We start from the raw sequence: 14,258 nt of genomic DNA on the forward strand, positions 1-14,258 counted from the left end.
CACTTCCAGCAGCTCACTGAGATTCATCCATCCATCTATCTATCCATCCATTCTCTATTACTTTTCCAGGTTTGAGTCGCAAAGACAGCAGTCTAAGCAGAGAACCCTCTCACCCGAGCCACCTTTTCCAGCTCATCCATTGAGTGACATTGAGTTGTTCCCAACCCAGTCAAGAGATATAATCGCTCCAGCGAGTTCTTGGTCTGCCCTGAGACAACCTCCCAGTAGGACATGCCCCAAACACCTCGCCTAGGAGGTAAATGGACTGGCATTAGTAAATGTTTTTCCAGTCAGTTTGAGCCCTCAGAGCTGTTTCTTACTGAAAATCTCATTCTGAGTTCACACACACATTCATGTAAGCAAATCTTTTTTTATTGTTACACACTTTTAACCTAACAATCTCACACAGTCACAGTCCGATGATGTGTCAGGGTCAACTCGGGGTTCAGTATAAGTCCAAGGATACTTTGACATGTGAACTAGGGGAGCTAAGGGATCGGCCTTCGGGTTAGTAGACAAGCCACTCTTCCTCCTGAGCCACAGCCACTGTCTGTTCATACATAAAGTGCACAAAGTATCTGCTTTCTGCTAGGAAGACTGCCTGCTCATCCAGGCAGACACAGACACTATGTTAAACATAACCTGACACATGGAAAGTTGGGCTAGCCTACATGCTTTCTGAGCATTCAGCGAAATCAACCTGAATTCAATTCTGAAAAGGATAAGCAGCAGAGAAGGGTTGATGGTTTTACCACATTGTTTTGAGACAGAAACTAATCACATATTTTAATAGTAATATTTTACCGTGTAACATACCCATTGATGCTCATTCCAGATGAGCCACATCAAAGGAAACTATAATAATACATAAATACAAAATAATTTAATCACTTTATTGACAAAGCAAGCAGACTCGACAACCTTCCAGTTTATTTGTGTTATGGGTACAGTAAATTACTGTAGGAAGCAAACACAGTATATGCGGTAATCAGTCATTAGCAAATAACAACCCAGAGCAACATCTCTCTGTTTTGCATGTTGGGTATTATTGCTAGAAACCACATAACACATCAAACGAGATGCTTCACGGTGCCCTGAAAATGTTTCTGTAAGACGGAAAATCAACCAGGAGTCACCACAAAGACCTGGAAGAGTAAAACTGACAGAGATGCTGCTGCTGTCATGCGACTGATATGAGGATTAGAGTCACATGAGTGTTTTGAAAGATGGAAGACGTTCTCCGCGGATGTGTGCAGATCATTACCGTTTGTTTGCATGATGTGAGATATAGTATGCTATGCTCTGAGGCAGTGAAGATTTCGCTGAAAGAAAGACATCTTCGTTAGGCGTCGCACCGTTTGTCTTTGTGCTAATTTCAGTGGTGGGCCTCTTTGGCTCATTAGCGTTTTCCCTCAAGGCAGACAAACAAGTCGTCAGTCTCTGAGTTGTAAAAACTGTAGCAAAGATGCGTACAGCAGCCAGTATTTTGATGTTACATAAAAAGCATGGATCATCTGCTGTGAAACCTATTAAACTGATGATTACAGGTGGATGGAGAGTTGAATCTACCTGGATAGGAGGTGCAGTGATTAACTCATGGAGTCTAACAGTCTAAAGCTCAGTTTTCCCTGTCAGAGAAACTGTTTTGGACAAGACAGCTTTGCACTTATATCACCGACTATCTCATAAAACTTGAGGAAGAATAGTGCACACGGTCATGCTAATGGCTTCCCAGCTAAGACGTGAATGGAAACCCTTGTCATGTTTGCATTTCTTTGCTAAAAAACAAAACAAAAGAAAACAAAAGAAAGAAAAAGTGTACTTCACTCAGGTCGCATCCAAACCTTCTCAGGTGGCATAAGAATATGCCGATTTACTCACCGCTGCGGTACGTGCAACATATCATTAAATCCCTTAACATTTAGCGTAGCAACTCATCTCATAAAGAGTCAGTGACAAAACTTTAAAATGGAACAATCCATCAGAGAGTTCAGAAAAAAATAAAGCAAAAACACTGTGAGCTGAAAAATTACAAAGATAGAAACTATTTTCACGCCTCAAGTGTCCTTACACCAGCTGACCTCACCTACTCATAATATATAAATATACAATATATATTGCTTTATTAATAATAGTCCTACAAACATGATGCTAAGCCGCTAACCGTTGGCTTAGGAGTGAAAGAAAATCCTTACAATCAAATTCAGTCTTACAGGAAGACTCGCATCAAGCTGCGGTTACTCAGTTAGGTTATGGCTCAAGGAAAGCGTTGGAGAAAAACTGTGATCAGACTTATATGCAAACCCCAACCAGAGTTGTATAAAAGGAAACCATCCGTTAAGTAAAGACTTGTAGTTTCCTTTGAGTCCGTGTGCACGTTTATTACATCACGACTCCTCTTCTATATTATAAGGCAGTAGTTGCAGTGTATATGATGGTAAAGTCATAAATGGGCGCTGTTAATGCAAGCCGTAGCATAAAAGGTTGATTTCACTTGCTTGCTTCATGCTGTTTGCTCATTGTTTCACTAGGGGCCACCATATGCATGTGTTTTGATAACAGAGGGTAACAGCCACTGCATCCGTGTGCACTCACAAGGCTAGTTTGGGAATTTGTTAAATGTGTTTTTAAAAAATGTGAAAGGAAATTCCATCAAAACAATCATCTGGCTCTTCAGTGTAAGCCACATCAAGAAATCTAATTTTTTTTTCCTGAGGTAAAAACAAAAAAAGTGAAACAAAACAACACAAGACCCTCAAACACAAATATGCCGAAGAAGGCATCGTACGTGTGTGTTTTCTGTACACAACCCACACCTGAGTAAAGTGCACAGTCCAGTGAGTCAGAACTGATTATCACCAGCATGTGGCCTGTTTACACGCAAAGCAGGCCCTGCAAAGGAGAGGCAGCACACCACCCCAATCCATCACTTCTTAAAACATACAGACTGAAGTTTCATGTGGCTGACCTCTCCTCCTTTAGAGACAGGCACTGATAAAATATACTGTGTACCTTAAAGGAATTAAGTTAGTTATTTTCACATTGTATCGCTACCGCTATTTCAAAATGAATGACAAGTTGTGATGCTTTCTTAGTAATGTAAGTGATAATATTTTGTCTTCTTCTAATGTTTTTTTTTAACCTGTTGGCTGAGATTGATGTAGACAAACCAAGTCTAATGACCTGTAGTACCTTTCAGGACTTTAGATTTGCATGATTCACAGTTCAAAATAATTCTTCTTCATCTTATACTTGCCCTCATCCACTGACTGAAACAAGCTGTTGTAACTCCTTGCCCTTTAAGCCAGCCTTCTTCTGATTGGTTGCCTCTCATAAGCAGAAGGTTTGGACAATAGGTGGGTGGAGCCTGAGAGGACCACATAAGGATATCTCCTCCCTTCATCAAGCAGAGGCAGTAGACTTTTGCCTTACATAAGAAATGTATTAGACCACCGCCCAGTGTAAGGTTTATGCCTCAGCTGCCCTAAGCAAACAGTATCTGTAACTAATTTTTTAAAAAATGTTTCTGTAACGGTTAATCCTCTGTATGCACATTTTTAATGCTAAAATATAATTATTGTTGTCAATTATTACTTTCAAATCAGCTGCTGTAGAAAACAAAATTATAAAAACAATATTAAAGCACATTATATTTTTTTGGTTGAGATGCCAAATTATATTAATTTACTTGCATTCCTGAACAGAATTTTTGATGATCTAATAAATTTGTTTAGAACTGTATTTACAACAAAAATAATAATAAAAAAAAGCATAATAGGTCCACTCTAAAACCGCGGTGCCCAACCTTTTTTGCGCCACGGATTTGTGTCCGGTTTATGTCCGACAATATTTTCACAGACCGGCCTTTAAGGTGTCGCAGATAAATACAACAAAATAAAACCTGTACAAAAAAAAAAGAAGATTTATTCATAACACACGGGAAAAGACACAGGGAAACCGAGCTAACGATAAAACAATGAAAAATAACGCTAAAAACCGATAACAACCCTGAAAACCGGGTTAGGGTTAGCCTAGACTCTCGCGGCCCGGTACCAAATGACTCATGGACCTGTACTGGTCTGTGGCCCGGGGGTTGGGGATTGCTGCTCTAAAGTATATCACGATCTAGTCACTAACCAGAACAGTGAAGGCGGGCTGTGGAAAAACGCTTTGTTGTTAGTTGAAACACTGATTGGCTGCTTTGCACATGGCAACAGTTTGCCTTCAGGCTTTCTGTGATGTGGGTGACACTGTTAAACAGGTGTACTCTGACTCAAACCAGCCTTGTAGCTTTGTTGCCCAAACGTAACCAGGCTGCTGTTAGGGAGTGTTTCTCAAAGAGGCATTCTGCTGGTTACAGAGAAGAGATTAGGGCCAGATTTATTAACAAGGGCAAAATAGCGTGCTTTACAAAAGTTGCGCTGCTTTTTGAACGGTCAATTTCAGTATCAAGTTAAAAAAAAAATAAGACCTGCTTTTATTCTGTGTTAAATATCGGCACAATTAAAAGTAAATTGCATTATTAAATTAGTGTGCGTGCTTGATTTAAACATTCTCCTTCTTATATTTTGCACCTTGAGAAGGGAACTCCCAAAATTACATATTTAATATTAACATATCACAGGCAATATTGTCACTGTGATCCCTTTCTGGATACTGATAGTACTTATTACTGTGCCGGGCAACATTTTAGTAACTCTGGCAATTAGTGCCTGTTGAGTGAGCATGATATTCATTTTAGACACGGCCTTGATGCCAGGTAAAACTGACAGAGATATCTAAAGTCTGCTGTGAAAATGTGATTTGTACCGTGCACAGTTATTTAAAGCCTGTTTCCTTAAAAATTGTTACCTCGACTGATTACTTCTGTTTTCCAGATTACACCGGGGAGACCAGACTTTGATGCATGGCTATGGATTTTTTCAAAAAGAAGTAAAACCCCCCCCCCCCCCAACAACAACAACAACAACAACAACAACAAACTATGTATGTTTCTATTCAAAGTGAGGAATTTCCTGGGGATCAATCATTTTTTCATGTGCCTACCACCTCAGATATATTCAGCTGTGCCGCACGCAAACACTCAGCCACCTAGGGTGATTTATGAAGGGCCTTTAAAGGTCACAGCTGCCTGGGTAACACAACTACCACAGCAGCTTCTAGTCCACTCTAAATGACTGCTACCACGGTCAAACTCAAACCAAGAAGGGGGGGCTACCATAAAATAAGGCCCCGCAGTATGCAGAGAGTATCTGACAGCAGTGTAAACAATTCCTTCTAGTTTAAAAGACTGACCTAAAGTGACACTTACTGACTTTTGCGAGTTATTTAAGGTTACTTCAAAGTTCATATTTAAAAAAGAGCGTATAGTGAGTGTGATATAATAAAATGGCTAAAACCAGTCTCAGTATGGATTCAGTCAAGGTGCAGAACAACAGTTATCACCAGTAACAGTCTGACAGATGATACAGTGGTTGAAATGCACATGTCACAGTAGTTACTAATCTGCTTGCGTCTCCGCAGCGGGAGGCGCTGCTGCTGAAGACACCAGTCTAGCAGCTTCATCTTGGGGCTCCACTGGCCCTTCCCCACCCCCTGCCCCTTCATCGTCCTCCTCCTCTTCCTTCTCCATGCCCAGTGGAGGCTGTCTTTGTGCCACACTGTGCCTGGAGCGGGCCCTGTGCCTTCGAGGGTGGAGGAAGAGAGCAGGGTCCGGCATGGCTGTGGGCTCTGCAGGGCCCATCACTTTCTCTATCGGCACACACTCTCGGGAACGCTCAACTCTCGAGGAAGCCCTAGCGCTCTTACGTTTTGGTTTAACCACAGGAGAAGAAGGGGAAGCTCCTGAAAGCATCTGTGGAGAAACTGTGGAGTTATGCTCAGCACCGTACTGGAGCCCCTGGTTGTTGGCCCTGGAAAGCAGTCCCTGCCTCTGCTGCATCCGCTGCTGGTGCAGTTTCTGCCTCGCAGCGTGCAGCTGGAAGGAGAGGTATGCCGCAGCCTCGGTTTGTTTCTGCAGCTCCGTGTTAAGGACGGTCGAACAGTGGCTGCGGCTTTTCAGCTCCTCCAGAAAATGGCGCTCTTTTTGCTTGAGGTTGGCTCTGAGAACTCCCACCAAAGCCCCTTTCTGAGTGAGCTCCTTCCTAAGCTCTCCCAAGGCGCACTCCTTTTCTGCCAGGCGGTTTTCAACCTCCAGACTGCGAGCTTCCAAGAGCTCCTCTTCCTCCTGCAATTCTGATGCAGACCAGAAATGCAAATTATGAACATGTAGAGTTTTAGAATAAAGTTTGTTTCACATTTATGGAAACCTCTCTGGTATGCAACATGCTCTCCTCTGTTTTACCATCCATCAATCCATCTTCTGCTGTAGAGACACCCAGACCTCCCATGTCCCACCCGTCTCCTCAACTGTTGAGGTGCTCCCTCATAACATAAGTATCCATTTTTCCTACCACAGGGCCTCCTCCCAGTTTACCATGCCCAAAATACTTCATTTAGGAGGCGCCAAAACAGCTCCTTTAAATTTGGAGGAGCAGCATTAACTCTGAGCCACTCCTGAGTGACCGAGCTCCTCAGTCAATCTCTAAGGAGCCCAGACACCCTTCAGAGGAATCTCATTTTCTGCTGCTTGCATCAGCAATCTAATTATTTTGGTCACTACCCACAGCTGATGGCCATAATAGCGCAGATCGACCAGTTAATCGTCAGATTTGCTGTGAAGCTCAGCTGCGTCTTCACCATGAAGACAGAGCTGAGCTGAGACCGGTACAGCATACACATTACTGCAGATGCTGCACCGATCCATCTGTCAATCTCCTGCTCTCATTTCCATCCTGGGGTGGGCATCCCACCATTTTTCTTTATGCGATAAAATAATCAGAATGATTTTTTCAGGCGAAAAAAAACATTTTCTCCTGACCTAAAAAATAAAAGGAGAAATATTTTCTGACTGATAAATAATCAAAATTCTCGATCAATCACTTTTTTTTGTCAGCGGATCAAACTAATAGGGTCCTCGTTTCCATTCTGATGTTTGATAATGAATGGTCGTCTTTTGTGAGGCCGTTCGGTCCATATTATGGGAAAATCTGTGTGTTACTGTGATATTTGATATCTTTAATATGTCCTGCCCACAGCAGGCCAACTGATGCTCACATGCCGAATTTGTGGATTAGAGAAAAACAGTAGCTACAGCTTGATTCATGCGTTTTACTTCTTATCACCAAAGCAGAGCTAATGCTGCTCCATAAGCATTTATATTCTGTACAGTATGCAAAGCTTGTCCTCACAACACAGTCCCACATTTAAACAGACTGCACAGACACAGACTTTCATTCAGGCTACTACTAAACGCCTTCTCTGCCAAGGTCGTGTTTAACACAGCACACTGCTCATTGCTTTTTCTCCTTTTTGCCTCTGTAGACGAGCTTTTGTCTCTTTTTATTCCAGTAAAATTCCCCACAGGGATGAGAGGCAGGTATGGATGAAAAGCCCTGAGTCAGTGCGGTTACCTCAGGGCTTACTGAGCTGGAGAAGCAGGAGGAGCAGGAGGAACAGGGGATTATAACCACAGAGGCCGGCATTGACCCTTCTGCCCAGAGGGAAACAGACCTGAAAAATCCTAATAAGCTGCTTCATATACTGACAAAAGCTTTGAATTTGGGGGTCCAAAAGGTAACATCTTGCAGCTTATGGTATCCATTCATGTAATTTCTCTGTCTATGACAGGTCTTTTATTGGGTTTCATCTCTGTTACTCATTTATTTCTTTATTTTCTCCATTTTTCTTACAGGATCGATCCTCTGAAGGCCGACCGGCTTCTCTTTCGCCCATCACCACACCCCACCTAAACTCATACGCCTGCTATAGAACTACCTAATGTGAACTTTACGTCCTTCCATACGCCTCCATGTCTGCAGCTGACTGCACTCTGCCGCCTTTCCTTTTGCCTTAATTGCCCGCCTCTCTCCCCCTTGTTACTTCTCTCCTTTCTTTTCCTCTCTTGTTTCCTACATCTCCTTCTCTCTCGCTCTCAGCAAATTCGGTAAGTGGACACCCCCACCGGGACCTCGAGGAAAAAAAGGAGAGCAGAAGACGAAAAAAGGATGGATCAATTTGCCAGGGTGAGGAGGAGAACACAGGGCTGTGCTGCATGATGTATCGTGAGTGGGGGGATAACCTGCCCTGGATAAAGTAGATGGGATCTAATGGCTGAGTAATGCAGCCAGGCACAACTCCTCCCCCCTGCCTCCCGCACTCTTTACAAGCACACGCACATTTATACAGCCTTTTGACTGCTCTTTCTGGAGTCTGTCTCCAATTCGCTGTGACAAAATGGTGCCTCTTTCTGCACTGAGCCACCTTCACGAGGTATGCTTTAGCTGCTGAGACAGTTTCTTCATCTTACGTGTGAAGCTGTAGCATCTTTTTACACACGTGGCTTTACCAGAGACTCCTCCCTCCTGAAGAGAGACGCAGCGGTGGCCGACAAAGATCTGTCCCCTGGAGGATGCAAGGGTGGAAGCATGGAGAGAGACAGGGGTCATCTGGGGGCTAAAGCTGAGTATGGGGAGGGTGAGTGAAAACTAGCTCGGGGAGATGTAAACATGTGGCTGTCTTTGTGTCCTCAAAGCCAAAAAAAGATGACAAAAATCCAAGAGGTGCGAACACAGTCAGGCACGGCAGAGAGAGGAGAACTAGGAAGAGCCTGTGAAGGGAGCGGATGTGAACTCAAACATACCTATTTGACTCCTGCCCGGAGGCTTCATCTTCAACTCGCTCGTCAACTCTGAAACATGCAAGAGACAAAGACAGCGGGAAGAGAGAGAAATCAAATAATCAGAGATTAAACGCAGGCGATCAGAGTCTTATTAAAGCTGTATGCTGACAGTTTGTGGTTGCTGCTGCTGCTGCTGCTGCTGCTGGCGGTTAACATAACAGATGCTCGATGCAGTACATCCTCGGCGAGCTCATGCATAATTTATGAAACAAAATCTGAAACTTTACATCAAAGACTGAGTGCTAGAGACTGCCACAGTCTGGATATGTAAGGACACATTTGTCGTATTAGCATTTTATTTTATTATCCTTATTTTTGGGATATAGGAGTGAAATCAGTATGGTGGAAAAAGCTGCTTTTGACTGCTTTCTATATATATATATATATATATATTTATTTATTTTTTTACCAGCTATCTCTCTGCAAGCTTGATTTGGCAAATCCAACCCCAAAAGTGTTTCGTGCCTCCTCTGGGGATCTTTTGCTTCTTAAACAAACGTGTAAACCACTACACTGTGGAGCCACTCTCAGTGTAATCAGAATATATTTAAATAAAAATGCAATCCCCGTGAGCTGTGCCACATTTAATAAAACATCCGATGAAGCTAAACATCCTGTCGTGCTTTGTTCGAGAGAATCATTTCAACTTAAAGCCACAGCTTAAAATCATATCATTAAAAGTACCTTTACATTATTTTAATAGTTATTTTCCCCCCTTGTATAGCACTCGAGTGAAGATGTACATCTTACTGTTGTATCTGTGTCTCCTGTATGCTTCGTCTGGCTTTTATGTCTCACATTAGGCGCTCGCCTTTGAGTCCATTTCACTTGAGCCATAAAAGCAAAGCAAGCAGATTAGAGGCACTAGAAACTCTGCAGCTTTTCTGGACAATAAAACACATCTGATCAAGTGATCAAGCCATTAATGCCTTTTTTGGGGGTATATCAGGCAGGAGCAACAGTCTCGAATAGTGGCAGTGATGTTAAAAGATGCTCAGTGTGATATGCAGCATATTTTTAGATGAATAAAATAAAGCATTTCTGATATGTTAAGCAAATGTGTCAGACTGAAGTATTTAATCGTTCAGTGATTTTTGGACTATATTTCTGCATATAAGTGAGTGCAGAGGGGCAGACTGCTGGTTGTGTCGGTCCTGTCAGTCATCTCGACGGTCATCCACAGCAGCCTGACTGCAGCAGGAAAATCTCCACATTCAGCCTTTTTCTGCACACACCACAACACAGAGAGCGGTGCTTCATTTAATTCCCCCGTGACCAGAAAACTCTTATTCTCTTGAGATATTCGAGTTTATTTAAGTCAGAAATTATGAGCAGTGAACTTCAGGCTTTTTTTTGATGGAAGAATTTGCAGTGCATACAGAACAGGCTGTACCATCATGTGCATGTGGCTTGGTTATCCCTAGCCTTTCTTCTCCTCTTGCTCTCTCTGTCACACCCTCTCTCCTTCCCTCTGCAGTCAGCATACTGTAGCACACCCACCCATGCAGCTGGCATGAAGAGAGAAAGACAGATGGGGGGGGTGTGAGGGTGGAGGGTTGGGGGGAAGTTAAGGAAGGAAGGAAGGAAGGTAGGTGTGAAAAAGAAAAGGGGAGCTCCAGAAAGGCACACTCAGTGATTGCACCCAAATGTGAGTGACTTCGAAAGCATCTTATTTTCTAGTTATCACCCTCATTCACAGCTTCCATGAGCCTTGAAACTCCGTGAAATTCATTTAGCAGCGGGGAGCACATAATAAGTGTAATTCTAAGAATTATTCCTGACACAATGAAAATCAGTCACTCAGCACATTGCAACATCCAGCGTGTGCAACACTTTGTAGGTCAGTCTTATCTCCTGCAGCCTGACTGAGCGTTCAAGGCTTTTGTTTAGTCGATTCAACCTTGCACGTTGGAAAGATATCTGGAAGGACAAATGCAACTCGTTTCCGTGATGCACAAAAAACGCATTAGACCAGACAGGAAGACCTCATTTACAAACAGTGATGCAGCTTGTAGCTCATGAAGAGAGAAGTGCCTTTATGTGCTGATTAGGAAACTCTTGGAGGTGAGAACAGTGAAAAAAAAAGAAAAAAGGCAAAACTAACGTGCACAACAACACTGTCAGCCCAACCTTGCAGTAACCTTCCACGCTTTATTAGTGAGCTGGCAGGGTACACCTCTGAGTCCTGCAAACTGCATTAGCCTATCTGTTCTTTACTGCCTCAAGTTACAAATAAAAACGTTCAGCAAAGAAAACTAACTAATCCGTGACAAGCAAATATTCAAAGACCGCGGACAAAAAAAGCGACAGCTCCGCACACAAACGGCTCTCCTCCTTTCCTTTTCCTCGCTTGTTCAGATACATACGACTGTTTGATCTTTGCCTGAAAAAGACATTTGCATGGAAAACCTTTTAACAGATTTTCCATTCTGGCCCGACGGCATCGTGAGAAGCTTTAAAGATGCTCAGCAGCAACAGGAGCTGCTGAGTATTGTTTTTAGTGAGTGCAATCCCACAGAAACCTCTGAGGAATGTGGAAATTAAAGGCAACACCAAACTGGAGTGAGGAGAGCAGGCCGATGCCACCAACTGCTGAGGAAAGATGATTTATTTGTGTACACGTACTTCTGGGGGCAGAAATGCACTGTACTGTCTTTACGCAGGTTTGGCCTCGTTTCCTTGCAGCTGACAGAAATATGACTGAAGCTCCATGTGGACCAAAAATAAATAAAAACTGCTATATACAATCTGTAAGAGCCCACAGAAACAAAAGGAAAGGAGGAGGAGGAGATGGCAAAGAGCAGGCCAGCTCTCTCTCTGTTGGTGGTGTCATTGCCACATGCAGCTGCACTGAGCAGATGTGACATGTGTGCGGGAGAAACACAAAATAATGGACTCAGCCCTTCCCCCATCCTCCTCCACCCCCTGCAATCCTCTCCATATGGATTACTAAAGCTATAGGACCTATGGATTCATTACAAAGCACATGTATTTCTGTGTCTGTCAATTAACTAATGTGTGTGCTGCTGGTTGTGTACTGGGGACAAAAAACTGTTCACATAACAGGATTCACGTCCCAACCAATGATGATCTATTTTAGGCTTTTAAGCTAGAATTACTATAACAGGGTTGATGGTTAGCCAGAAATAAACAAAAACATCTCCACAAGAAGGCTAATACCAGACTGTGTGTGTGTGTGCGCGTTGTCATGTGCATCTGGCTGCTTGATTAAATGGAAGAAGGCACCATCCATTAGGCACCAAACAGGAAATGATGCAATCTACAGGAATTGTAGCATGACATCATCATGTAAGCATTGTCTGGCACTGAGTGGTGCTGCAGACACACATTAGAAGAACAATGAGGACACACACACACACACACACACACACACACACACACACACACACACACACACACACACACACACACACACACACACACACACACACACACAGGCTTTAGCTCAGTGGATGTGTCACCTTAAAAAAATTAAATGTTATAATTCAGTGAAATCAGGGAAATGACAGGATGAAAATATCAGAGTTTCTGATGGTTTATTGTGAGGTTAAACCCCCATTCAAAGAAGGCTGTTTTCCAAAAACTCAGTAAATCCTTTCTCTGAGGGTAAAAGGTCAATTAGATTGGTCTTAGCTGATTAATAAAGAGCTGCAGAACACCAGCAATGCCTAAAGAGGATTAGCCAAAAGGATTCTTCAATTAAATGTGAACTCATAAGACCACAAACGATTAAAAATTAAAATGTACATTACAAACATACCTTCCAGTGTCCACTCTGTACTTTTTTGGGAGGGGTTTTCTTTTTTTAAACACACCTTGGACACTCAGACATTGTGTATCCTCACATCTTATATTCTATAAAGTAACAGAAGTCATTTAAAATAAACATATAGCAGAAACCCAAGAGGAAAAACTGATTTAACCTCCTAGGACCTGGCTTCCACATATGTGGTCATCACATTTTGGGTTGTCTAGACCAAAATACTAAATTTTGCTCTACAAGGGCCTGATATCCACTTACGAGGACATTATACTGCCACTGTTCTATCGAAATTTAAAACAAATGTCCTCATATGTGGATCTCATTTTTCTCAGAAGCAACAATCATGTAAAAAAAATAAAAAATCTGGTAATTCTTTGTTTTTACATTCATCATGTCCCAATCAGTCCAAATAGCAAAGAGAAATTAAAAATCCATGCCATGAAAGAGTTCGGGTCTTAGGAGGTTAAAGAAGCCAGGAAGTACTCCTGCTGATTCTCTAAAGGCCATGTGGTTAAATATATTTTTAGCGTCAGTAGAAGTAGGGGTCAGGTAGAGTTTTTTAGGGTTTTTCTTTCAAAAACAGCAGCAACAGCAACAGCAGCTGAGAACCGCTCACCTGTGCATCGTTTCTGCAGGGAAAGGATCTCCAGGTGAAGACCATGGAGCATGGAGAGGTGCTCCTTCCTGAGGAACACCATGCTCCTCTCCACACTCTCTATCTGCTGAGACAAACTCCTCTCATCGCCCATGGCTGAGTCTAAAGAGACGAGAGAAGGGGAGAGAAACTGCGTTTACTCCTGCCAGACACTAACTTAGAAATTCAGATTACAGCCTTGGAGCTCCAGCGGCTCCACGTAACTTTGTCTTCAGCGGGAATTGCACGCTCGGAATTGAGGTCATGCTGGAGCTATAAATAAGCCATTGATAACCAAAAAAAAAAAAACAAGCCTGACCGATAACCTCGACTTATATTTCATTAGATAATATAAGTATCCCTGCTTACCTTTAAATTGACGTTAAGTACCAAAATGTGAAGAAATGTGATTTGCTAGCGTTATAAATACGTCCTCCGGTCCGGGCATGCTGGCCTCCGGCGTCGGTCCAAATCCTGCGGGCTGCCGCATTCACCCAGACATTTTATCTGGAGCGTTTAAGTGCTTTTCAGCAGCATGTGACGCTGTTTGATCAGAGGAAGAAGAGCAGGAGGAGGAGGAGGCTGGATGGGTGCGTAAAAATGCAAAACGACGCATGGCACCGCGATCCGCCGACACCAAAAACAATCCCTGCTGCAACATCTGCAGGGTCGATCATCAGCAGCAGGAACATGAAGCTGCTTTGAAAACCGACGAGCAAAGTGCGCAGTCCATTTTTTTTCTTAACGTGCGCACCTTTCCTCCGCTCCCACCAACTGAGGCGTCATCGAGCTGCTGGATGAGCAGCGAGTTGAAGACGGTGATGAAAACAAGCCATCGTGACCAGAACACGCGAGAACATCGTACGACGGGGTCAGTCCGCCAGCTGATTGGCTGAGCGGCACGTCACCGCTTCGAGTCGACTCTGTGGAGGATCAAGGCGCAGCTCGTGCGTGTGAAGACGCGAAACTTTAAAGCCTCGCGTGCACGAAGCGCGTTTGCTTTGTGCACTTTAATGAAAGGATGCGCGTGATTCCAGCACCGTGGACAGCGAGACAAGAGG

At 43.2% G+C, this 14,258-nt stretch overlaps 1 protein-coding gene across 1 annotated transcript; it reads right to left on the minus strand.

The window, feature by feature from the left end:
- Nucleotides 1-879: 879 nt before the first annotated feature.
- Nucleotides 880-14,258, minus strand: ccdc92ba (coiled-coil domain containing 92Ba). The gene is made up of 4 exons (XM_085131714.1): nucleotides 13,567-14,258; nucleotides 13,180-13,320; nucleotides 8,741-8,788; nucleotides 880-6,234 (listed from the first exon to the last, which is right to left on the minus strand). Exons 2-4 carry the CDS (start codon nucleotides 13,310-13,312, stop codon nucleotides 5,501-5,503), a joined length of 915 nt encoding a protein of 304 aa, XP_084987840.1. The 5' UTR covers nucleotides 13,313-13,320; nucleotides 13,567-14,258; the 3' UTR covers nucleotides 880-5,500.

Source organism: Neolamprologus multifasciatus, chromosome 14, assembly GCF_963576455.1.
Source record: "Neolamprologus multifasciatus chromosome 14, fNeoMul1.2, whole genome shotgun sequence".
NCBI classification, from domain to species: Eukaryota; Metazoa; Chordata; class Actinopteri; order Cichliformes; family Cichlidae; genus Neolamprologus; species Neolamprologus multifasciatus.

Excerpts from the sequence above, each read along its gene's own strand:
- ccdc92ba (XM_085131714.1), bottom strand. The coding sequence starts at position 13,312 with ATGGGCGATGAGAGGAGTTTGTCTCAGCAGATAGAGAGTGTGGAGAGG. Across the intron at positions 8,789-13,179 it reads CCTGCAGAAACGATGCACAG|AGTTGACGAGCGAGTTGAAG; the intron begins GTGAGCGGTTCT and ends TGCATGTTTCAG. Across the intron at positions 6,235-8,740 it reads TCCGGGCAGGAGTCAAATAG|AATTGCAGGAGGAAGAGGAG; the intron begins GTATGTTTGAGT and ends GGTCTGCATCAG.